We start from the raw sequence: 25,834 nt of genomic DNA, 5'->3' as shown, positions 1-25,834 counted from the left end.
GGAGGGAGATCTCGGGTTAGTCTCACAGACAGAACCGGCTCTATTTTCTATGAAAAGTTGATTCCATAAATTATTTACAAGGTGTTTCGTTGATCTAATTCCCGGTGTCTCCTCGAGCGCTCGACGCGGCCTGGCGCGGGGCAGGCGCCGCGCCGCCCCCCTGTGCTTGCCGCACTTGGTGCGGTCCTCCGCGGTGCGTAGGCGGGGAGGCGTACATAAACCTCGACGCAGGAGGCGGGGCCGCTCAGTCCTCGCGGCGTCGGTGCTCTGTGTTGGTGGAACCTTGTTGCTTGTCGGCCTGTGCGCGCGTGCGCGGACATGGCCTCAAACGGTATGTAAGGGCGCGTGGCGGTGGTGGCGCGCCAACCCGGGGCCTCGTTCCCTCCCAGCTAGACTTGTTTTTCGGTGGGACTCGGGCGGCAGTCGCGTGTAGGACCTTCTCGCTGTGGCGGGAAGCAACGGAAAGGGGTGGAAGGGGTTGGCTGATGTCGCCATTTTGTTTTGCTTCTCTGGCTCCTCGCGCGGGGTAGGCAGGGCTTCCCTTCGCCGTCCCATTACTTGAGGTGCGGGTTGGGAGGGACGCCTCTTGGTGATTTGAAACGTGAGGCACAGATGGAAATGCTCGGTCCTCGGAGTCTCTTCTCTCCCCCCGCCCCCCCCAGCGTTCCCAGACCCGCTCTCGGGCCCGCTTTGTCGCAGTGCTGCATCCGGGCACTCGGTACGCGCACGCGCCCTCCTAGCCCCTCCCCCCTTTCTCGCGTCTCGTAGCCCCCTCCCGCCTCGTGTTGGCTCTGCTTTTTGTCGCGAGACCCTCGGCTGAAGACTCCGCGGCGCGCGTCGGGTGTGGGCCTCGCCGCCTGGGTCTCTCGGGAAGGGGCGGGACCGGCTGCTTCCCGCCTCGGTTGCCACGCGGCCGGGGGCGGGGGCTCGGCGTCGGGGTCGCGCGCCCGCCTAACGGTTAGGGGTGGGTTTGGGGGATCATTCAGTGGACTTGGAGACGGAGCGCGAGGCGTTTCCCGCCTAAATTTACAATTTCTGAGGTGGGAACCGAGAGGAACGGCCGCCCGAGGCCACACCCTCTCCCGGTGCTTGGGCCCTTTCCTGCGGGGGAAGCGCTTGGCTTCCTGTACCGTGGGAGAGGAGTCGCTCTGGCGTCTTCGCTGTGGTGTAGTGAAAGCGCTTCGGCTACCCTGGGCGCACCGGCCTCCCCACAGCTCCGAGGAAGGCGAGGTGGATGAGGAAGTGACCTCCGCGTGGGGAGCCAGCCGTTGCGCGAGGCTTGGGCATCTGGTGACGGGCCGCCTTAGAGTAATTGGCCCTTGATCGCCCTTGCTGGGGGTGATGGGATTCTGTTGCTTGCGTGGCTTTGCCAGTCTCCGAAGTTGTCAAGAGGTGGAAAGATGGTCTCCTTGGAGGTGTTGGCCTTCTTTGGGTCTTTGGGTTTCGGTTGACCAGAGTGGAGGCCATATTCCCAGCACGGCCGCTTAGCTCTGTAACTTTGGAAGTTACTGTCGTGACCTGGTGATGCTGCCCTCACCGTGTGGAAGCGAAATATGTGCAAATGCATGCAGTTTTGGCCTGACTTGAAATAGCAGAGAAGTGTGTGTACCAATACTCTTGGTTTTCCCACTAGTTAAGGTCCCTTCGTTTCTGTAGAAATGTGCTTTTTTCTTTATTGCTAGACGACTTGGAGCAGCCAACTAGTGTTTTCATGGGGAGTATTTCTACCCTTTCTTGCAACATAATCTTGTGTGTGTGTTTAATCTGACCTTGAGCTTTTCAACTCTTAGAAATGCCTTAAGGTAATGGGATTGTATTTTTCTTTTGCAGACTATACCCAACAAGCAACCCAAAGGTGAGTGTCATTTTTGAGCTCCTAGAGTTTGTAGAGGATAAGGGAGCCTAAGGTAACTTTCTGATTACACTGATTTTCTTTTTCTGCAGCTATGGGGCCTACCCCACCCAGCCTGGGCAGGGCTATTCCCAGCAGAGCAATCAGCCCTATGGACAGCAGAGTTACGGTGGTTATGGCCAGTCAGCAGACACTTCAGGCTATGGCCAGAGCAGCTATGGTGGTTCTTATGGACAGACCCAGAACAGTGAGTCTTTCAGTGGATGAAATTGCCTTTTCCTGCTTTTTGTAAATGTTACCTTAAAAATAATCAGTTCACAAATGTCATTTCTTTAACTATTTTCCCTTAGTCTGTAATTCTTACAAAGGCCTTGAAATGTTCATTGTTTCAAACAAAAATACTCATTGTTTTGTGATTCTGCATCCCTTTCTCTTTTTTTCCCTTTTTATTATGTTGTATTTCCTTCCACATGAAAGTGAAATGTGTGAAGGGGGAGTAGGCATAGTCTCTAGAAGGGAAAGGTGTAGGCTTTTGGTATTTAAAGGGGGGGTTATTTGCTTGAAGATAATTTGAAGTCAGATTACTACATATGGCAGCAGCACACCAGGAGGTGGAGTTTTGAATTGAAAGCCTGAACTGTACAGACCCGTTGGCTGTAGGGATCTCTAGGGCTGTGTGGTGGTGGTCTTGGATGCTGAGATGAGGTAGAAGCTCTGAAGTTGGTTGAAATTGGAACATGAGCCTTAGAAGACAAGGGTAGCTTTGATTATGATTTAGAAGATTTACTAGCAGTTTTTAAGAGGTTGCCTTTTCAAAAGTGTGGGTGAGTATTCGATAGTATAGTAGGCAGTGCTTTCTTCAGCTCATTCTCAGCCTTTTTTCTTTGCTGCTTTTGTGACTTCTCTTTTCCTTGTAGCAGGTTATGGCACTCAGTCAGCTCCCCAGGGATATGGCTCAGCTGGCGGCTATGGCAGTAGCCAGAGTTCTCAATCGTCTTACGGGCAGCAGTCCTCCTACCCTGGCTATGGCCAGCAGCCAGCTCCTAGCAGCACCTCGGGAAGGTAAGCAGTTGTGTGGGGCTGGGGCGCCTAGAAGGTAAGAGGTAAATGCGGAATGATAATTAGCAGGATTAAGAACAAATATGAAGAGTAAGGGGGAGGGAAGGTTGTTTTGGTAAAGAAGACGGGACGGAACTTTTTGGACATGTTGACATTTTGTTCTTTTTTTTCCTTAGTTATGGGGGCAGTTCTCAGAGCAGCAGCTACGGACAGCCCCAGAGTGGAGGCTATGGCCAGCAGTCTGGCTACGGTGGACAGCAGCAAAGCTATGGGCAGCAGCAAAGCTCCTATAACCCCCCTCAAGGCTATGGACAGCAGAACCAGTACAACAGTAGCAGTGGAGGTGGCGGAGGGGGTGGTGGAGGTGAGTAGTGGCTTAAGTATTGTCTTCTCTCTGTCATTTTCTATATGGATCTGTCCACCTTTAACATAAAGATTCTTTAAAATCTTGTTAATTTTCTAGCTATCCTTTGATTTTCTTTCCCGTTATGGTCTTACTGTTGCACTCTTCTGTGTCATGTTTCAGGGTTTTTTTTTTTTTTTTTTTTTTAAAAGCATCCCTTTTTTCCTGACAGGTAGCTATGGCCAAGATCAATCCTCCATGAGTGGCGGTTATGGCAATCAGGACCAGAGTGGTGGCGGTGGCTACGGGGGAGGCCAGCAGGACCGTGGGGGCCGCGGCCGGGGCGGTGGCGGTGGTTACAACCGCAGCAGTGGTGGCTACGAACCTAGAGGTCGTGGAGGTGGCCGTGGCGGCAGAGGCGGCATGGGGTAGGTGTCTAGTGAGCTAGGGTGTATCATTGGTGGGGGAGTGTGGAGGGTTGCATGATATCCCGTAAACCCCAGTCCCTTAGTGCATGTTTAGTCTTATTCTAGAGTTTTGCGGGGACTTGGATTTTTGGTGGGAGGCAGTGACTGTTTCTTCGTACATCCCCATTTTATTTTTGTGCGAACTTGGGAGCCTGAACTCCCACCCAGACCTCTCTGAGTTGAGATTTGAGTATTCACACTTATTTTCAGAGAAAAAGGAAAAATATATGGGTGTGTATGGATTGGAGTCATTGATGTGTCCTAGGCAAGAAACATGGCAGTAAAGCTTCTTTCTCTACAAAGTGAAACCGATGATCCCACTCCTGGGAAATAGGGAGCCTTGTTACTTGGATTCCCATGTGTCCTCTAAGGGAGTTGTTAATGGTTATCTGACTTCAGCTTCCAGGAATGGCTGCTCTTCCTGTATTTTGTAGTCATTTGAGTCCTTGAGTTTGATTTGCACTAATTTGATTGACAGTAATGATTTTATGTGTGTGACTTGGTTTATGGGGCTATCTTGATGGAAGTGTACAGACTATTTGTATACATCAGGCTTGACAGTGGTACCCCACTTATTTGCTCCACTGTCTCCCTTCCCCTGGTTACTTGGCCCAACTGGACCTTTTCTTCTTTCTGCTGTAGTTGATTTGGAAGTAGTAAAATCTTAGATTTGATGTTACAGCAGTCGTCAAATCTGTTTGTAAATATGATTTTGAAGGACACCCTATTCTGTCTCCCTGGAAAAGGGGAGAAATATCAGTGTGTTACTTTTTTGGGAAAAAGTAGGTTTTTTAATGAGTTTGTTTATGGTAAGTATTCAGAGGTGGGAGGGGGCAATCTCAACCATGCAAAAATGAGGACAACTCTGTTGTGTGCGTGTGTTTAATGCAAAACTTTTTAAAAGAAAAACAACTGTTATGTGACTGTTAACTTGCTCTGCATTTTATGTGCCACAGGTATGAAAGGTGACATTGCAAAATACTCCGCTCTTCTCACAGTGTAGAAGGGGTGACCCCGGGGGGTAGGGGGAGATCAAAAACAGCTCAGTAGTTAGGATAGGGCTTAGCTAAGTTTGTCTTGCTTTAAGGGGAAATTGCCTTTGGTTTTGACTTTTTATGGAATGGGGTTGGGTCTGCTTGCTGCTTTCAAAGCAAAAACCACAAATACGTGTTCAGGGCTACCCCAGCCTGGTGTGAAATGTCTTCTGGGGAAATTGGGGGTAGGGCTTTTAAACCAACTACTGGGTTGTCAGCCACTCACAACAAGAGGAAAAAACATCTACGTCGGAAGAACAACCAAGAAAAATTGGGTCTTTTTTTTCCAGAGGAAATACAGATATATAATCTTTTAAAGCAAATTCCTTAAAAACTGTGTCTGAGAAATTGCACACGTGTGTGTGACATGCTCAAAGGTCAGACAAGGGGTGGTCAGGAAGGGGAATGTATTTTAGTAGCCACTTGTATCTTTTTCCCAAAACACCTACCCATGTTTGGGGAATGTTAAACAAAATCAAAAACGCCCTTTTGTAGCCGTTGGAAGCTTCATGTCCTTTCTTCTAACTTGTCTTCTCCAGCGGAAGTGACCGTGGTGGCTTCAATAAATTTGGTGGTAAGTGAACAGAGTTTCCAAAATTCCCAACTCCCAGCAATGCTTTGTCTGATTGTTCATTTGCAGCTGTCTAGCGTGTTTTAAGTGTCAAAAGGTTTTGAAGTGTCCAGAACCACCTCCAGAAAGGGGTGGGGTAGAATGCCACCTGCTGCCAGATGTGTGCTAACCTGGAGGCAGGCAGGGGTAAGACTCAGTCGTCTGGTACCAAATTGGTTTGACCCAGGTTATAAGAGGTGTTTAGTAGGCCTCTGACAGGAGCGTTTGCCACATCTGGCACTTAGTATCCACCGTTATGAGAAACCTGGAGAGTGTGCTGGAACATGTGGTGCCAACTCGGCTTTAGAGTCCTTTTGATCAGTGTGTCCAAGGCCTAGTGTGTGTGTAACAACTTTCAAATGTTTTAATTCTGGAAGAGGGATGTGAAATATTGCCCTACCCTGAGGCTGGTGAAGTTGGTATATATTTATATATTAAATACTGAATGGTGTCAATGCAATTTATATATATGTACTTAAACACAACTCAGATGGGCATATAGATAACTAGCTCTGGGAAGGAAGGTGTGGACTACTTCAAGAAAGGTTGGGAGCATGTGTGGCTCATGGGAAATAACCAGGTCTTAAACAGCACAAAATGAATTCGTGGAAAATGGCAAATTTGAGAAGTCTCCCAGTAAACTGGAACTTTTCTGGTTTGGTTAACTAACAAAAAGGTTGTTTGATTTGTTTCAATGTTTAAAGCCAAAGGCTTGGGTTCATGATTTAGGTGTCATTGAGTATGGGTACAACATTTATATGTGGTGAATTCAGATAAACTTTGGTTAAAGATGGTCTCTGGAAAAAAAAAAAATAGAGGCTGCGCTATGGAAATAAGATTTCTGGTCTGTTCCCTGGGACATGCTTTAAAAAACAATAGTTACTATGTATGTTTTTTATTTTCATGTGGTTTTGGGGAAACTTAATTAACATGGTTTAAGGACGTTTGTTTCTAAAGATTAAAAATTGTTCCTCCTGGGATAAGTGTCTTTGGTGTTAAAAGTTTGGAGAAACTGGATGGATGCACATCACATTGCTGGTAGTGAGCCCATTTCTCTCGGGTGAGAGAATAGGGCCAAGCTATAATGAGTTGGTTTGTTAACTTCAATGGGTCTCCCTCCTACCCTTTCCATCACCCCCCAAATCTGTGCTGAGGACATTTCCCAGCCTGAGCTGGGGGAGGCAGCATTTTCTGAAGTGTGGAATTAATCCCTGTGGGGTCTTCCCCAACCCTGCCTAGAATTTTCTCCTCTGGGCAGGCACCCCCAACAGGGTTTGAAGTGAGGCTCTGAGGACTTACTTACCTGATAATATTGCAAGAGTTTGGATGTGGTGTTAATATTTTGTCTTTCTCTACTTGTTGACTAACAAAAACTCTTTTCCTTGTTTTTTTTTTTTTTTTCATGTCACTTAAGGTCCTCGGGACCAAGGATCGCGTCATGACTCTGGTGAGTCCACAGTTGAGAAGAAATAGCTTTGAGTAACAAACAGAATTTTTCCTAGATGTGTTTAGACACTTGGGGGAAAAAATAGGTCTAAAAGGAGCAAGGATGGAAAAGAAGGAAAAGGGATTTTGTAAATGATCATGTATCAGAAATACCTAGTAGTTTCCTCCCTGGCAATTTAGAAGGTCTGGGAGGAAGCTGGGAATAATCTGTATTTTTACCAAGTCTCTGGAGAGGCTGACACATCTTTTTGTGGACCACACTTTGAACAGCTGGTTAGTTTTTTTGAAATGTGGATCATGACAAAATTAGTGAATGAAAGTCATAACGGAGGCATTTTTATCTTTTGTTTGATTATATTTGTTTTAGGACTGGGTTTTATAGTGTCAAATAGGTTTCATAGGTTCTTGAAAGTTGGCATAAACTTAACATCTTGGGCAGTTAACTTACGGGCATTGACAAGCTTCAAAAGGTAGTTCTAAAACTACATTAAATTTGAGAAGTGGCTAGCAGATACTCATTCAAATGAAAAAGGGGTGTGTGCATTTTGTCCATCTGCCTTAAGTCAGATTATATTGGTTTAAAAGTATACTCTTTGAAAGCTGAATATCAAATATTAAAGTTGGATTATGAAGAGTCACTGACTTTTGCTTGTTTTCTCTCTTCAAATTCACATTTCCTCTGATGTTCAAGCAGAACAGGATAATTCAGACAATAATACCATCTTCGTGCAAGGCTTGGGCGAGAATGTTACAATTGAGTCTGTGGCTGATTACTTCAAGCAGATTGGTATTATTAAGGTACTTGAACATAGGGGTGCTTTCTATGATTGTTTGCATAGTTAGGGATTGTATTCATAATTGAGTGAAAGGTTGCCAGCTTGACTTGTTGAAGAAAGCATTAGTTGGTAGTTTTCCTTTTTATCCAAAGATTTATTTATGCATACAAGAGCTGGTGTAGTTCAGAGGGTGGGGGGTGGTATAAGGATTCACCAGAGAGAACATTGGGAAGCAGAACAGGCACATAGACTGAAATACACTGCTGAGGGGGGCAGCGAGTGAGACAGGAGAGGTCTGCTGGGCCATGTGGGTCAGCTCCCTGGCCAGGGATTGAATTTATGCTGCATTGGCTGTGGATATCTTCATTGTGCGGTGCTTCAGCCCCTTGTGCCACCAGGGAAGGCCTGGTAGTTACTATTTTCTAGAAGAGTGTTCTTGACACAGAAAGGCATAGTAGATTCAGAAGGAGTGAATCTCTTAAACCTGAGTGTTATTTAATCTGTAGTTTTATCTTTGAATACTAAATTGGGAGTAAATATAGTTGACGTCAAGTTACATGTGAGACAGGAACTGTTGACTTAGAGGAATGGGAGTATGGTTATGATAAATGTGCTGTTCTGGAGATGGAGAGGGTGTAGAGTGCTATATCCTGTAAGACCTGTTTCATTTTGCTTTCTTTAGACAAACAAGAAAACAGGACAACCCATGATTAATCTGTACACAGACAGGGAAACAGGCAAGCTGAAGGGAGAGGCAACTGTATCATTTGATGACCCACCTTCTGCTAAAGCAGCAATTGACTGGTTTGATGGTATGTAGGAAAGAATGGGGCTTGGGGGTAAGGTAAATGTGGGAAGCACAACAGATCATTGAATCTTCTGTCACTTTATCTTCTGCTTCAGTATAGTTATTTTTGCTCGTGTCTTAAATTATAAACTGATTTTCAGAAAGTCAGTTATTTTGGTTGTATTTATCCTGCTTTGGACCCACAGATCTTAACAAACAGTCTCTTACCTTGCCTCGTTTCTTTAGGTAAAGAGTTCTCCGGGAATCCTATTAAGGTCTCATTTGCTACTCGTCGAGCGGACTTCAACCGGGGTGGTGGCAATGGTCGTGGAGGCCGAGGCCGAGGCGGTGAGAGGCTGTTTTCTGCTGCTGGTTAAAGACTGCGGAAGAGGGGAGGATAGGAAGGGAATGTGGTAGGAGAGTAGGCTAACTGAACTTGAAGTAGAAAAAGCTGCATACATGTATCTGCTTTAGGACCCATGGGCCGTGGAGGCTATGGAGGTGGTGGCAGTGGTGGTGGTGGCCGGGGAGGATTCCCCAGTGGAGGAGGAGGTGGTGGAGGACAGCAGCGAGCTGGGGACTGGAAATGTCCTAACCCGTGAGTGAAACAAATTTTTTTTGGCTCTCTCATTCCCCTTTGGTATTATGGTACAGTTGTGTTTTCCAAACTAATCTCAACGCCACACTGTTTTTACAGAATTAGCCAAGAGCGTACCTAGGTAAGGTTGCCCTATCTGGGAAGGACTGAGGACTGGAATCTGTAATTCTGAGCATTAAGACTTGTTTGTCTTTCTGAGGTCTTAATTTTCTTGATGTGTACATGTTAGGTCACAGGAATCTGTTCTAAGTTTAGATCTTGTCCACTCCTAAACTAATTGTTTTCATTTCCCTCAGTACCTGTGAGAATATGAACTTTTCTTGGAGGAATGAATGCAACCAGTGTAAGGCTCCTAAACCAGATGGCCCAGGAGGGGGACCAGGAGGCTCTCATATGGGTGAGAAAGGGGTAGACAGAGTGGTAGTGAGTTACGGTTAGGAAGTGCTTTTTTTATATTTTGGATTTATTTTTATTTATGCATATAAGAGCTGGGGCATAGCCCGGAGGAAGGGAGGGGAGCGGATTCCCCAGAGACAAGAATGGGGAGCAGAATAGGCAGATCCACTGAAATACACTGCTGAGAGCAGTAACAGATGACACGAAGGAGGTCTATGCCATGTGAGTTAGCTCCCTGGCCTGGGAGCAAACTTACGCTTTAGTGACTGGTAATACAGTGATGGTGTTGAGTTTAACCCGTTGTGCCATCAGGGAGGCCCCCCAAAGTCCTTAATTTTAAGTAGGTAACTAGAGTGCAAGGGGACTTGAGATAAATGTCATTTCTTTTGTCCTAGGGGGTAACTATGGAGATGATCGTCGTGGTGGCAGAGGCGGCTATGATCGGGGCGGCTACCGAGGCCGTGGCGGGGACCGTGGGGGCTTCCGAGGGGGCCGGGGTGGTGGGGACAGAGGTGGCTTTGGCCCTGGCAAGATGGATTCCAGGTAAGAGACTAAATTGAAATTTTTTAAAAAAGTAATAGACATAATGGGATTGCAAGGTTTTGCTGGGAAAGTAGTTTCATTTTGAGGACTAGATTGGAGAACTCATAACGGACATTGTGGGTAGGGGAGGAAAATTATCTAGGGGAATTGATCTACAAGCATATCTATTCTGTATTGATAAGATTCATTTCTTGGGAAATGGGCAGCCTAGGATTTTTTGGGTGGAATTGGGTGGAGAAAAGAGGTTGTTAACTGATCCTAATGGATACTTTTTTCTTGTAGGGGTGAGCACAGACAGGATCGCAGGGAGAGGCCGTATTAGCCTGGCTCCTGATGTTCTGGAACAGCTTTTTTTCCTGTACCCAGTGTTACCCTCATTATTTTGTAACCTTCCAACTTCTGACCACCCATGGGTTTTTTGTGTCGGACTATGTAATTGTAACCATACCTCTGGTTCCCATTAAAAACCATCGTTTTAGTTAAATTTTCCTCCTCTCCCCCCGTTTCACTCTCCTCAAGGATTGATAACCAGGTCAGCAATATGGGGAACTTTCAGGTCGACCTGCCTAGCAGGAGCTGGAATAAAGTGTTTGGTACTTGGTCCGGGGAGAAAAGGTCAATGGTATCCTTGAAAGTAAATTATTTATTTTGTAGTGGCAGAAATTGGATGTATGAGTGGGGTAAATGAACAACAGCTGATGGAAGAGTGTTGCCTATAATTTATTCAACTGTGGGAGATCTTTGCACCATCTGTTAGCATACTGGTCTTAGTTTACTACTTATAGTAGTTTCACACTTTAAGACCTTATTTTTGCATCCAGAACTGGGGTACAGGCCACAGGGGCAGTGAAAGGATTCACCAGAAACAGTGGGGAGCAAAACAGGCAGATAACTGAAAGACACTGCTGCTGAGGGGAGCAGCGGGTGAGAGAGGAGAGGTCTGCTGCGCCATGTGGGTCAGCTCCCTGGGTGGCAATCAAACTCGTGCTGCAGAGGCTGTGGAGAGCTTCATTGTGCTGCATTCATTTTAACCTCTTCTGCCACCAAGGAGAGCTGTAGTTTCACCCTTTTATTTTTTAAGTTTCACCGTTTTAAAGGGCTCTTGTCTTTGTAATTTCCTAAGGGCTGGTTTTCAGGTTTGCCTTTAGTAAGAGAGCAGGGGACAGTACTCAGACAGCATATAACTAGGTTGAGTCATTTGAGCACCAACTTTAGGGCAAAGTTCCATAGAGCTAATTCTCTGCCCTGGGAGAACAGGCCACATGAGAGTACCTGGTACCTGGATTATGTGGCTGTCAGAAAATAGAATCATGATTATTAGTCAGAATTCATTTCTACCCCTGCATTTGCATCGTTAAGTACAAACATCCTAAATATTTGTTTGCTTAGACCTAAAAAGGATGCTGAATTTAAGAGGAAGAACACATGGTTAGTGGGAAAGGAAGAGAGGCAGTTATTGGTAATTGAAGGTGAAAGACCCTTTAGTCATGGGGTTTGGGGACATAGTTGCTGTAGAAAATCAGGATCACTTAATTCTGCTTGTGCCCAGAGAACTGATGTCACCTGTGTTTTTTGAGATGTTAGACGTGAGCCTTCAGTGATTTTGGGGTGGAAAGCTTCCCTCTTAAATGGTGGTGGTGGGGGGTTAGTATTAGATATGAGCGGCAGGCCAGTGAGGTCAACTCTCAAGACAGTGATCTCTCCTCATACACCTTTCTGCTGATCCTTAGTTTAGAGAACCTGCTGATAGTTTGCTTTAGGTAGAACTGGTAATTTGAGTTGGTGGTAAAGGGCATTTCAGAGAAGCATAGTTTGCAGTCCAATTACCTGGGATCCCTGGACAGGAAATGGTTTTTGTTTTAAAAAGTTGCCCCAGGAGTTGCTTTATTCCCAAATTTCTGGTGAGATGGGAGGCAGAAGGAACGGCTGCTTTAACCTAAGGCTGGGAGTGGCCTATGTTTTCCCAGACAAAACTGACTTGGCTTATGTTATGTGCGACATGGAAGCAGCACTAGCAGTAGTGTTTTCTCTGGTGTGGTTAGGCTGCTTTTACTTTTCCTGACTTGCTTTCTTGAATGGTTTGATCCAGTCTGTCAGATTTGTTTGTTTCACTCAATAGGGTTCTGATCTTTGTGGTTCCTTGGCCCTTGCTGCTAGGTATGAAGGTGGTTGAATCTGTGCGTGGAATCTGATTATTGGGACTATTCATGCTTTTCTCAGGGCTTGGGTGATTGTCTTTGCCCTTAAGTAAAAGGAAATGGAGGTCTAGGTGTCTTGGTGGGTAGTTTTATTTGGGGGTGGGGTGGCTTTTTCAGAAGAAAGCAGAAATAACAGGAAACATTGGTTCTGTAAGCTGGTTCTGGTGCTGAATTGTGTGGAATGGGTGTGACCTATGGGTTTTGGATTATGAGCCCTCTGGTGTTTGCTGCATTTACTGATAGTTTCTGATGGATGAGGATTTGAGAGCAGTTCCTAGTTAGTATTCTAGAGTAATGTGAAAGAATAAGTAAAATCTTGAACTACTGAAAATGGTCTGTCATCTTGAAAGTGTTTTTTTTTTTTTTGAATTGGGATTTAGATAACCTAAAATGAGGAGCAGTGTAGCTCCTCAGTGTGTGGGAGAGTAGTGTGCTTGCAGATCTGATCTGTTTTCTGTTAGGTCTTCAGCTTTCTCCCTATCACAATTTTGGGCCTCCTGCATTTTAGTGACTTTGGTTGTAGCACTGAGGTGTCATGGGTAGAGTGACCAGGAACTAAGGTTTATGGTTCAGGCATTAGATTGACGTATTCACTAAATCTTTGGGGTGGTGTATTTCCAGTCTTATCTGCTATGGGTAGTTTAATCAGGTCTCATCACACTAATCTTCAGAAGCTGAACTCTTGAGATTTGGGGTCACATCTTCTATCTTCCCTCCAGGTCTCTGACTCTTCTTTCCTATCCTTGGGCCCTCAATACTTAAAAAGCCTCTTTGTTTAATTTTTATTTTAGTCTTTTGTAATCTTAGAGGAAAGTTTGCATCAAAATTTGCACTGCCCCATGCAAGTAAAGACATGATGTGTACATGTTATTGAGAAAGTTAGTGCCAAGTGGATCTTGCCTAGATCTGACTTCAGACCTTGAAGAAATTTATCAGGCCTTCAGTCCTGTGATGCTAGCAGTTAAAGGAGCTATTCAGCATCCTTGAGAAAAGTACCTATCTGACAGCAGGAATTTGGGTCTGGAAATAGTACTCTCTGCTTCTTGGACTGTGGCTTATCCCTGAAAGTTGGAGCTATAGTTAGCTGGAGAGAACTTCAGTGGAAGAATTGAGGTACCACCAGTGTAAGGACTAAGGAAAGGAGTTTGCCTATATTGAAGATAACGAAATTTCCTGCTAGGGTGGGGGACCATACTAGAACAAGGTAAGTTGAGTGTCTGGGAAGAAGGAACCTTTGAAAGGCTCAGGAAGCTAGCTTTGCGGGCGCCATCCTGCATGCACCTCAAGGTGGCAGTGTTGCATAATCCCCTGCAGCTGTTCAGTGTCCATGTAGTCCCAGGGAAAGCTAGTCTACCCTGTGTACATACTCCTGCATAAAAAGTAAGGCATGTGAGAAAGCCTCTACAAGGCTGTGAGTATGAGAAGTTTTCTGTACAGCAGTGTCTTTTGAGTTGGACTCTCATGAATCATTGACAACTTATTTTTGCATGTGGATTGTAATTTATAAGGAGGCCCAGGTGGGCCCAGAGCTTTCTGGCTCAGCACACTTGGCAGACTTGTTTCCTGTTCATTCCTTTCATGTTTCCCAACTGCAAAAATTTCCCGCCAAAGAGTGCAAGCTAGGGGTTAAGAAAGTGGTCAGCCACGGAAGGGTAATTATTACAGGCCCAGCCAACATTGGCTTTAGCTTTTCTCAGTCCTTGTTTTGCATGGAGATTTGAGCCAAAAAAAATGTTTCAAGTATTCTGAGCCATGGAGGGGCTGGGAATAAGAATAGCCTAGTGGAGAATATTGCTGACACTGATAAGCCCTTGCCTAAGGCCAGTTCAGTTAAAAGTGCTTTTATGAACACACTGGCCTCTTGTCAGCTGTTGAGATGTAGAGCAGGAATTTGACCTTTACATTTAGTTGCTATGCTGTGCTTTTTGCTTAAATTGTTGGCCTTATCTCCATGAGAATTCGTAGGTTCCCTTGAAGTTTTTGAAAATCATGTCAACCCTAGGTATCCAGTCAGTACCTTTCACATGTAAGGTTCTTATACACGTTGAAAGGTAAGTTTAGATGTCCTGTTTGAAGCGAGACAGTCCATTTCCATAATCTGTTTTAATCACTCACTCTTGTACACCATCTGGTGACCTAGTGGTAACACTCAGTTTGAAGGGTTGGTACTGGTAGCCTGTTGGGCATACCTACAGTTGGTGGGGCAGTAAGTGAAAAGGAAGGTGATTGAATAGATGATGGCTAGAGAATCTGGGCTTTATGGAACATGCAAAGATTTCTTGTTTTCTGCTTAGGCTGTTGCCATATGTGCAGGATACAGGGATGATAAAACAATTTTGGTTCTGGAAAGTCACATGCAGGTGAACACTGATCCATCTGGGACTGAATGAGACTTGACTTTGAAGACTCATAAAAGACCAAAGTTGAGGAGGTATGGGGAGCATTGACTTTCATGGAGTAGTGCCCAGGATACTGGGTGTTAGGGCTGATTCCTGCTGCTAAAGAGGCTCACCTTTCCTCCTGGTGCCCCAGGTAGCTTCAGCAGCAGTCCCTGATGGCCTTGACAATGGCTACATTTTTTTAAAAAGATTTATGCATACAGGACAGGTACAGGCTAGAGGTATAGGGGTAGTGAGAAGGGTTCACCATAGACGGTGAGGAGCAGGCAGATTGAAAGCAGCATTGCTGGGAGCAGGGAAAAGGAGAGGCCTGCTGCACCATGTTGGTCACCCCTGGCCGGGCATTGAATGAGTGCTAAAACAAAGTGGCTTGGTGCTGTGCTTTCACCTGTTGCACCACCAGGGAGGGCCTGACAGTGGGTACATGTTAGCTTCCCAGTAACCACTTTCTCCATGTTCTGGTGATGAAGTAGATCACAGGGATGGGAAGGAAATATGTATTGTCAGAATGGGGTTCATACATGCTTCTGAAGATGTACATGTAAGTTATAAAGTACATAGCTGCTTATTGTCACCTACTTGAAGTTATTAAAGTCCATACAGCTGTGTTTGCTGACTGGGTATCATTCTGAAAGGCACAGAGCCAGTCATTACCCTAATACCTGGCTTCCCCATATGTGGTGAATCAACAAAGAATGGGCTACTGGGCCTCTGATGCTTTGTATATGCCTCCACCCACTTCAAGGCCAGAAAAAATTTGGGAGCAAAGTGTGTTTAGGTGTAGTTAGAGGATAGGCTATCCTTTCCAAATCAGCCTCTGGAAGGTTCAAGCACTATTTCTGGAAGGGAAGGAAAGGAAGAACTCGGTCCAGTTGTAGGCAAAGTACATGATTGCTTTTGTGGTGGGGTGTTTTCTAAGTAAACTATATAAACCCTTGCTCCAGGGTCGGGTGGAGGAAGCTGATGGTGCCAGTGCTGAAAGGAATGAATACTTGGTAGCCTGTGCTTTTTGTCCTTGTTTAGATGATAGTTGCTCTGAAAATTGCCCTCATTTACAATTTTGTTCCCTCCAGGGACAAAACAACAAACTTTGTAGCCTCCAGCAAAACCACCCTGCTCCCTTTGTATATCTTTTCACTTTTACACCTTGGCCACTAGGTTAGCTATAATCTCAAGGGCAGACCCTCTGTGGATAGTGCTAGGGGAGTCAACAAATAGCTCTGAGGGAGGGAATATCCCACAGTGGCTGAGGCAGGAAGGATGACGCGTTTGGGGGAACCTTCTACCTTAGCAGTGAGTAGTGCTTCACCAATCCTCTCTGGTACTTGGATGTACCACTTAGCTCTGCATGCACTAACAAGGCTGGATGCAGGAAAAGAACACGAAGACAGGATGCGTTTTTCATATTGTGTATAAAAGAATCAGACCGCCCAGGGGGTGTACATGGGGCCACTGCTGGGGAAGATGCCTTATTTGTTCTCCAGGTCAGCCACCAGGAAGGACTGGGTCTCCCGCAGGGCCTGAAGGAGCAGGTCCTTGCAGTTCTGGTCCCAGGCTGGAGCGAAGCCAAAGAGCTTCCTCATCTTGTTTGGGTTGGTGCTCTCTGCTCGGACTGCCTGGTACTGCTCCTCTGTCAGGACGCTCCCATACAGGTTATCCAGCACCGCATCCACCTCTGTGACGCGGTTGATGAGGGCGGCGCGGTGCCGGTCCACAAAGTGTGCTGGGCAGGAGGGAGGAGAACTGGTGAGCTGTCACCCAGGCTCAGTGTGAGGGCCTGTCTGTGGAAACCTGATTTCTCTAGAAATTGCTCTGTGTGTAGCCCCTAAAGGGGTAGGACTTAAGGGGAGCAGCCACCAGGGCTCAGGATAGAGTTGGGTGAATGTAACTTCCCTCCTCCACCAGGCCCAGCCCCAGGAGGTGTGGAGTGAGTGGCTGGGAAGCTCAGCTTGGTTTTCCCCTGTGCAGGGGTGTGGGTGGATCTGGGGAGGCAGGAGGTTGGAGGTGAAAGCATCTATTGTGACTGTACTCTGGGGAAGGGCCTTGATCCAGGATCTGGGGAGGATCCCAGGTGAGATGGGTGTGAAACTCTCACCTTGCTTGGCCTTCATCAAGGGAAGGGCCTTGGCCTCCGCTGACGCTGACGCTGGCGCCGCTCCAGATCCTGTAAATAGTCCAATGGTTCCCTTTCAACTTTACCTCCAGTATGGACGGGGTGAGGGGTCTGAGGGGCGTGGGAGATGCCCTGATCTGAAGCCCAAGTGAGAGGCTGGTTCACGACCAAGCAGGAAGCCGCCCCCCATTCCCAGTAAGAGGATATTTTATTAGAGGGTAGAAGGACCAGGAAGTGAAAGTGTCTGAGGGTCAAACTCTGAGGTAGAGGGATAGTTGAAGAGGTAGCGGAGGAGGCCCCCCTGGCGGGGGCGCGCTCACCCTTGCTGGTGGCCTCTAGGTCCCTCGCCAGCTCCAGCATGCCAATGTCACGCAGCACGACTGCGGTGATCTCGATGCTGTAGTCATCCAGATAGTAACTGACCAGCTTGTCAGAGAGCTCCATGGCGTCCATGGAAAGCAGCTGCCCCCGCGGGATGCGCCCAAAACCTTCACGCAGGTTCACCGAAATAAACTTCAACTTGAATTTCTTTAACTCGTCGGAGCTCAGGTTCTCCAGAGCCTGCATGATGGCATCGCGCGCGTGCCCCATTTCCCCGGGGTTTCACACTGCCGCCGCTCACTCGCGCTGGGGTGTCTTCTGGAGTAGGAAGTTGGCTCAGAGAGGAACCTGGGTCTCCCCGCCTTCTCCCGACTCCACCCCATTGTCCTCGGAGTAGTTCGGTCTCCATGCCTTTGGGGGGCGCCAATGTTGCGTCCTCTGGTCGGCACTGGCGGAATTGCTGGGTGGGAGACCAGGCAAGAGGGCTCATGGGTGGCGCCTGCATTGCCAGGCTTCCACCACCCAACCCAGAAACTTGATCTGCTGAAGCGCTAAGGCTCAGACTCTAGGGATTCTAGAACCCTGAAATCTCTACCTTTACCTTACCTTTCTCACATGTCATGGAATCTCAGATTCCTAACAGCAAGAAACATTTAGCTCCCCAAATTCCACATATAAAGAAGAAATGGGACGTAAACAGGATAGAGAGATGTGTATGCTTTTTGAGTCTCGGTTTCCTCATCTGTAAAATGAGGATAATATTTCCTCACCCACTTAGTAAATATCTCAGCATAACCCTGTCCTGATGCTTCCTGGAAGCCGGAATTGGTTTGCGGAGTAGAATTTTTTTGGGAAGTGAATACAAGAGATTCTTGTAATAGTTGAGAAAATTCTTGACTGGAGGGAAAGGTCATGGGTGGAGACCCACTGGGCACAGAGGGTGGGGGGTGTGTGGCTAGCTAGCATTGCCCCCCACCTTGTGTCCAGAGTTCTTAACTTGCCCTCAGCATGGTCCTTCTGGCCTGGCCTGTGGCTCTCACCAGCTTTACCTTCTCCACACCCTGCTCTCTTTCCTGACTTCCTCAGATACGCTGGCTTCATTGCTTTTCCACAACTTTTCTCGGAACCTGAAATATCTGTTCCTTCACTCAGCTGGACAAACTCTTGAGGTCTCGAGTTAAAATGTCACTTTCTCTGGGGCACCTGGTTTAGAATCCCTCTTAGAACCATTTTTATAACACCTACTAATTCATAGCAATTGTGACTAAATTTTAGCTAACTCAATTCAGTATCAGCCTTCCCTGCAGCTACCAGGCAGGCAAACCCTGCCTGCCAAGAGCAGGGTTAGATCCACAGCCTCTGGAGCGACGTGTGGTGGGTGTAGGCGCTCAAAGAGTATCCATGGAATCAACAGTGAGTGAACGGGCCTGTGGCCCAAGAGGGCAATTGCCTTACATGCAGCGTTTCTGAGGCAGCTTCCAGGAACTGAGAGCTGTGAGGCCGTACAGCTTGACTCTTGGCTCTGCGTCCCCGGTAGGGATTGGTAATCCTCCATGTTCCCCTCTCAGCTGGGTTGTGACAATCATTCCTTCTGGGGGTGCCATCCTGATGTGCAATACATACTTCACTTACTGGGTATCCACTTTCCCGCCTGGCCTCCGGGAGGGCAATCACTCCACCTGGCTCAATCCTGATGACCAGCATCCGGTGTGCGGGGCTCACAGAAGTTTTGCTGTATGAAGGGACAAAGAGGCTGAGTTGCCCACAGCACGTGGCATTCACAAGCTTCTGGCAGAGGGGCCAGATCCTGCAGTCCCTCCTCATGCATGCTGCCCACACAGACCCAGTAGGACTCTGTGAGCACCCTTACATGTGGAGGGCCCCAGCAGCTCAGGCTTCTTCCTGTCCGTTGTCACCAATGTGCGTCTCTGGCAGGAGCTGGCTGGCACTTCAGTTGCTCCCCAGTGTGTTTATCTTTGGCTTCCTTTTTGTCCTGCTCGTTCTCTTTCACACGTTTTGGGAAGCTATCTTGGCTCTTCGATGTTTAGTATTCTCAACAGGAAAATGAATTTTCTTGGCAAGAGTCTTGACCTGTTGGCAACCAGTGCCGACTGCCTGCTGGGTAACACGGTGACATGTTGGTGACTTGGTGACATGTAGGGGGCATTTCTTTTGGGCAGAGCTCATCCCTGGATGTCTACAGTGTTACACTCATGTACTTTCTCATGCATGCGGCCAAAGGAGCAGCTCCATGTTTTCATAAAGGTCAGGAGAGGGGGCACCTCTTCTTTCTCTTTGTGTCGGTTATTTTGGTGGCCGTAATTTTTTTTAAGATTTATTTTTTTATGTATTTATGCATGCAAGAGCTGGGGTGTGGGCCAGAGGTGCAGGGGGTGAGAGGAATTACCAGAGAGTGGGGAGAAGAACAGCAGGTCTACTAAAATAAAGTGCTGTAGGTGAGACAGGAGAGGTCTGCTGCGCCAGGCGGGTCAGCTCTCGGGTGGGGATCAAATTCATGTCGCAGTGGCTGGCTTGCTAGCACTGAGACATAAACCCTGTGCAAGCAGGGAGGCCCAAGGCTTAACATTTCTTATTGCTTTATAACATGTTTCATTTTTTAGATTTATTATACTCCAGACACTGCTAAACAAGCAACATGCCTGACCTCATTAATGCTCCCTGTGAAATGTGTATTTACCAACCTTACAGAGGAGACTGAGATTTTCAGAAATGATTCTGGCAGCCTACACTGTTTGTAAAGAATGAAGTGCAGAATCACGTCCATCTGTCTCCTAGGCCCAAATGCCTGCCCTCAACACTGGACAACTTGCTTGGAGAGATTAAGATAAGGAAATATCAATATATGTTTCTTCCATAAACATGTGGGTGTGATAATGATGATAATATTGCACATGTTAATATTAACAATAATATACTAGTTAATAGTTAATAATGGTTATAATAGTGATGACAAAATTAGCGCAGATATTGCAATCGTGGTGGTAGCATTTACTTCCTCTTTGCAGAATGCTCTAGGACATTAAAAGCATGTTCATATTTTGAAATATCGGGGAAATCAGTTGGGGTGTCTGACTTGCATAAATTCAATTCTTATAGCCTCTACCTTTTAACTGTGTAACTTAAGGAGGTCACAGCTCCCTCTTGGGGGTTTGCCCTACCGAGTGTGCTCACCTCACTGGCCCCTAAGGAGTCAGTGCTCTGGGAAGGGCAGCAGCTTGCTCAGGGTCCCTCAGGCAGGTGGGGGCCGAGCCCACTTCCCTGCCAGGGCGGTTGCCACTGGGGAGGTGTGGAACAGGAACCTTGACTTGCTCACTTGGAAGCCATAGCAATTTCTTCTCCCTACACTCCTCTTTCTGGGTGAAGAGATCAGAAATCTGAGCTTGATATTTCAAGGAAGAATCGCCACATCTCAACTCAGGCCCACCCTGGATCAGGGATCAGAGACGCCTCCCTTGGGACAGAGCCAGGACAGTTGGCAGCGATAAGCTGCTTTCTGGGTGTGGCCCTCACCCTGAAAGGCAACCTTTGATTGCTGGAGCCAGGTTGTCCCCATGGGGCAAGAAAAAGACCCGAGAATGCCAGGAAGTGAGCTCCCTTGAGTTCTCTGTGCCACAGGGGCTCCCTGTAAGAACGGAACAAGGATGGGGTTGTTTTGAAGCTACAAGTGATATTAGCTGTTGTAAGTGCTTTAAGAATTGTGAAGCTTAAATCCAAGCTATTCTGCACAAAATAAATAATACAATAAGGAATAATTCTTATTAAAAAATTTATTTATGCACACAAGAACTGTGGTACAGGCCAAAGGTGTGTGTGGGGGGTGTGAAGGATTCACCAGAGCCAGAGTGGGGAGCAGAACAGGCAGACTGACTGAAATACACTGCTGAGGGGAGAAGTGGGGGAGACAGGAGAGGTCTGCTGTGCCATGTGAGTCAGTCAACTCCCTGGCTGGCTGGGGACCCCTGGGGATAGAACTTGTGCTATAGTGGCTGACATTAGCTTGATAGTGCTGTGTCTTTAACCCCTGTGTCACCAGGGAGGCCCCAGGAATAATTCTTGAAAAAAAAAAAAGAATTGTGAAGTGTTTGCAACAGGCCTCACATAGCAGGTGCTTTTGAGCTTCCCATCTGTGAAGTGGGGATGATGTTATTGACCTTACGGGCTATAGGGAAGATTCACTGGAACAATTTGTAATAACTGTGATAGTAGCAATTACCAATATCTACTGAACATTTTTTATGAGGACTTTACAAGAGCTAACTTGTTGAACTTTACTAATGACTGGTCTCTCAGATAAGCATGACCAAATTTGTCTTTCTCCCATCTCTTGTAATTTCCCCTTGTTGGACAGGTTTGTCTCCTTGCATTTTAAGGAAAAGGGAGTTAAACAGCAGTTAATTTTTTTAAAAGATTTATGTATTGGGCCCTCCCTGGTGGCGCAGCGGGTTAAAGCACAGCACTGAGAATCTAAAGCCGCTTCCGAATGAGTTCGATTCCCGCCTGCCCCGGAGGTGACCACATGGTGTGGCAGACCTCTCCTGACCCGCCCGCGGCTCCCCTCAGCAGTGTACTTCGTCAGTCGGCCTGTTCTGCTCCCCACTCTGTCTCTGGTGAAGCCTCTCACCGCCCCTGAGCCTCTGGCCTGTACCCCAGTTCTGTACGCACAAATAAATAAAACTTTAAAAAAAAAAAAAAAGATTTATGTATTTACACATTTATGCAAACAAGAACTGGGAGGTTGGCCAGGGGTGGGGGTGGGGGAGACCGAGTGGGGAGCAAAACAGGCGATCGACTGAAATACACTGCTGAGGGGGGAAGCGGGTGAGACAGGAGACATGTTTGCTGACATGTGGGTCAGCTCCCTGGCCAGCTGGGGATCGAACTTGTGCTGCAGTGTCTGGCAATAGCGTGATAGCTCTCCTTTAACCCCGTGCCAACAGGGAGGCCCTCAACAACAGTTGTTGAAGAAAGCAAGGTGCTGCCCAACCGTCTCCTGCTGACCCCTGACCCCCTCCCCTTTGCAGACCCTTGTCCTATTTTCCTGCTTTGTATAAATAACCCCGCACACTGCCGAGAAGCAGGATAATGGATTTCAGACACAAGTCTGATGCCCTCCGCATTTGTCAGCAAATTAAACCACTTTCCTTTTCTTCAAATTCTGTTTCCTTTTATTGGCTGCGGGAATCTGAGGCTGGTGTTGGGTATCACTAACAGTTCAATAGTCTTGATAATAATTCTGACATGGTCCCAATTTTATGTATGAGGAAAGCTGGTTATATGACTTGTCCAGGGTCACACAATAATGGAAGATTCGAGACTGAAAGTGGAGTGGCTGCTTCCGGTGCCCTTGGGTGCCAGCACATGCACATTCAGTCCTCACCACAGCTCCGGGGTGATGTTGGCACCCCAATTAACCTTGTGGAGTAACTGGGATGCTGAAGCCTAGAGCAGAGGGGCTCCCTGGGCACTCCCTGGCATGAGTTTGTGACACCCCTGCTCAGGACCTGCGTCTGCAGAGGCCCTGGCTTCTCTCACGTTTATCCAGGCAAGGTGCCCCTACATCCCTCGGCACTTGCACTCCAGCTGCTGGGGAGCGCTCCCCGAGATTGTGCTGAAGTCTGCCCCTGGCCGCCCCCCCCCCCCCGGGCCCCCCCCCCCCAACCCCGGGCTCTGTGAGCAGAGCTGTGAGGTGAGCTACACCGTCTCCTTTTCCTCTGCCCCTGGATGTGGTTCCAGTCCCCTTTCCTTTCTTTTCAGATTTATTTATGCATACAAGAACTGGGGTACTGGCCAATGGTGTGTGTGTGTGGGAGGATTCACCAGAGACAGAGAGAGGAACAGGTGGATTGACTGAAATGTACTACTGAGGGGAGCAGCAGGCAGGATGGACCTGGGGTGCCGTATGTGGGTCAGCTTGCCGGCTGGGGACTGAACACAGGCCTTGCTGACGGTGGTGCTGAGACAGGCTCTAGGCCACCAGGGAGATCCTCATCCCCCTTCCGTTCTCCAACCTGCTGTCGAAAATGTCTTTTCCCTGGGTCAGAGGTCAGACCTGGTCAATCTACAGAGAAGGGTTGACTTGATTGTCACCTCCTGTCTTGGGTTGCCAATACTATTGGGCAGACCTTTACTTCCAACCTGGCAGTGATAGGAGCACTGGTGAAATCTACTATATTCAGGGAGTTGACTTTTCAAGCTGAAGTGAAGTGTCTTGCAGTTTCGAAACCAGTTTCAGATTTACTTTTATTCTCTCCCCACCCTATTTGCTAACCCAAGGCCAAGGCCAAGTCATCAAAAAAAAAAAAAAAAAAAAAAGCCATAGAGGAAATCAGAGACTTAAAGAAAAAGAGAGTGGGGAAATAAAAATTACTGGACTACCAAGGGTTCTGGTTAAAACTAGTGTTTTAAAAATTTGTTTATTTATGCATACAGAACTGGGGGACAGGCCAGAGGTGCAAGGGTGGCTAGAGGATTCACCAGAGACAGTGTGGGGAGCAGAACAGGCAGATCGATGAAGTACACTGCTGAGGGGAGCAGCGGGGAGGTCAGGAGAGGTCTACGGCGCCATGTGGTCACCTCCGGGGCGGGCGGGGTTCGAACTCATGCTAAAGTGGCTTTAGCTTCTTATTGCAGTGCTTTAACCCGCTGCGCCACAGGGAGGGCCCAGAGATTCTTTATTTACCATGAAGATTAAATCTGCAGTCACTTCTATAGTTCTATGCAACTTCACTGTCTCTTCCTGAGGGAACCAAATGATTCCAGCCTGAACAATGTTCCTGGTTTATGTCTGCAAGGTGCTAGGAGGCCCGGAGAAGCTTCCTAAGCAGGAACATGCAAGAGCCTCCAGTGTTCAAGAGGAACGAGCCCAGAACTTAGAGACAATTCCAAAGACTTGTCACAAAAGCTGGACATGCAAGGAACCCTCTGGCTTAGATTTATTTACTAACCTAAGAGTTGGAGTAAGGAGAATACCTTTAAAGGGGGGCAGGGGACAGTTGCCCCCTTCTCCTTTATGAACAGGAGAAAGGTCTTGTTGCTCATCTAGGGGTGCCTGTCTCATCGCTTCATCTTAGGCCTTGGGTGGGCATTTATTCTTTACTGTGAGGAGTTTACTGGGTCTCTCTGGTTCAGAGCACCTTGTTTGCACAACAGGGATAAACTTAATAAAACTGAATATTAAAAACCCAAGAGAGGGGCAGAGAGAATATAAAGGAGGGATTAACAGCAGTCTGAAACTGAAACGGCAGGAGCAGGGTGGCCTTGACAGAAAGTCCAGTAAAGACTGAGAAGCCAAAGGACTAAGTGACTTGTACGTTCATTCATTCGTTGCTTATTTACTGAACATCTGCTGTATGCCACATACTTCGTTCTAAGTTGGGAACAATCAGTCAGTAAAATGTATATTCTGCAGGGGGACTCAGATGCAAAAACCTAACAAGAAAGAAAACTATCTGGCATGCGAGATGCTGCTCATTGCAGGGCAGGGAGATGTGAGATTTTAAAATCAGGGAGTTAGGCAGTCTTCACTGAAAAGGTGGCTGCTGGGAGCCAGAGCAATCCCTGGGTTTGACAGGATGTTCCAGGTGGAGCAGAGGTCCAGGGCAGCTGGAATGGTGGGGGAGGGCGGGGGGGACAGGGACAAGGGTGATGGATGGGAGAGTTGAATGGGGTCAGGTAGGGTAGGGCTGTGCAGGCCACAGGAGGACTTTTGCTTTTTATTCCGAACAAAAGTAGACTTGTAGAAGCCTGGGGAAAGCCTGAGGCGCCCAGGGCAGAAGGGAATTCTGGGCTGCAGGTTCTGTGGTCAGTGTATCCTTTGTGCCACTGTCCCTGTGAAGGCCATTTCCCAGGCATTTGGGGAGTCCTGCTTTGCCCCTGGGAGCATGTTGGGTACCACGGAGGCCACAGCGTCCCCTTCACCCTGGAGGAAGAAAGTCTTTCAGGGTAGGGTGAGGTTGGGTCCTTGGGTGGAGATAATACTGCCAGTGTGACCTTGGGTGAGCACACGCTTGGGGAATAATGGGTGATAAGGGGGGGGGGTGCCACAGGTGGTAAGGGGGAGCTTGTAGGATGTGGAGGTGGGGAGGGCCAGAAGGGAGCCTCCCTCAGTCATGTTCTAGTCTTCTTTGTGGTAGAAGAGACGCTGCCTCCTTGCTGGCTATGAGTTTTGGCTCGGGGGGTGGCAGGGAAGGGAGGACAGTGGATGAATCAAAACAGGTGGCCCTGACATGTGATATTGCCGGCTGACCACTTAGTCCCCATTTTTAGAACTGGTTTCCAGAACTGATGGGAGGGGTTGGGTACGGCAGCTAAATATAGTCCTTGGCCCAGGCTAAGTCTGGGAGGGTCTGCGGCTGGCTGTGCGCTGTGCCGTCCTGTGCCGACCCCCAGGGTCCACGGCCAGCTGCCTCTGTGAGTCCCGTCCCCGCGCGGAGCGTGCTGTTTGCCCTCTCCTGCCTTGCTTCCAGGCACACTTCTCCTGGGCTTGACCTGGACTGGGCTCCCCGGGACTCTCTTTTGGCTGACGATCTCCAGCCAGACCTGTGAGTGCAGTGGGCCTGGAGCTTCCCCGGGCAGGGAGTGCTGGGAATCCTGGAGAGGTGAGGGAGAGGGTAGCAGGTAGGGACTGGAGAATTTAAGGCTGAGGCCAAGGCCTGGGGCTGAGACACTGGCTGAGACTGGAGCCAGGGGTGGGTTTGTTAGGACGCGAGACAAGGTCTCCCATGGAGATAACTTGGGGGCTGAGAAGTGCCCGTGAGACCTGGCACCGGCGTCCCTGCCTGCACTGGATGTGTGGCTTCATAGGGCCCGGCTCTCTCTGGGCCTGCAGGCGAGCCCGGGGGGGCTGGGCTGCCCCGCACCCCGCAGCCTCCC

The 25,834-nt window shown here is 47.8% G+C and overlaps 2 protein-coding genes across 3 annotated transcripts; one reads left to right on the top strand and one right to left on the bottom strand.

Annotated features, from left to right (window-relative positions):
- Window positions 1-258: 258 nt before the first annotated feature.
- FUS (FUS RNA binding protein) lies at window positions 259-10,521 on the top strand. Of its 2 annotated transcripts, none has more exons than XM_012731974.1 (15): window positions 259-331; window positions 1,831-1,855; window positions 1,945-2,099; window positions 2,773-2,914; window positions 3,088-3,275; window positions 3,487-3,682; window positions 5,295-5,329; window positions 6,780-6,812; window positions 7,506-7,609; window positions 8,270-8,399; window positions 8,621-8,722; window positions 8,849-8,972; window positions 9,269-9,369; window positions 9,764-9,911; window positions 10,194-10,521. In XM_012731974.1, exons 1-15 carry the CDS (start codon window positions 319-321, stop codon window positions 10,231-10,233), a joined length of 1,536 nt encoding a protein of 511 aa, XP_012587428.1. In that variant the 5' UTR covers window positions 259-318; the 3' UTR covers window positions 10,234-10,521. The 2 variants fall into 2 exon arrangements, with proteins under 2 accessions (XP_012587428.1, XP_012587427.1); XM_012731973.1 differs by having other exon boundaries at window positions 2,770-2,914.
- A 5,387-nt stretch (window positions 10,522-15,908) lies between these two features.
- On the bottom strand, window positions 15,909-17,231 carry PYCARD (PYD and CARD domain containing). Its single transcript, XM_012731798.1, has 3 exons — window positions 16,942-17,231; window positions 16,604-16,672; window positions 15,909-16,231 (listed from the first exon to the last, which is right to left on the bottom strand). Exons 1-3 carry the CDS (start codon window positions 17,210-17,212, stop codon window positions 15,978-15,980), a joined length of 594 nt encoding a protein of 197 aa, XP_012587252.1. The 5' UTR covers window positions 17,213-17,231; the 3' UTR covers window positions 15,909-15,977.
- Window positions 17,232-25,834: the final 8,603 nt, after the last annotated feature.

The sequence above is a fragment of the Condylura cristata genome, unplaced genomic scaffold (genome assembly GCF_000260355.1).
Source record: "Condylura cristata isolate star-nosed mole 26May11 unplaced genomic scaffold, ConCri1.0 scaffold00032, whole genome shotgun sequence".
NCBI lineage: Eukaryota > Metazoa > Chordata > Mammalia > Eulipotyphla > Talpidae > Condylura > Condylura cristata.
Note: the sequence above shows the minus strand (reverse complement) of the source record. Positions and strands in the feature narration are given on the sequence as shown.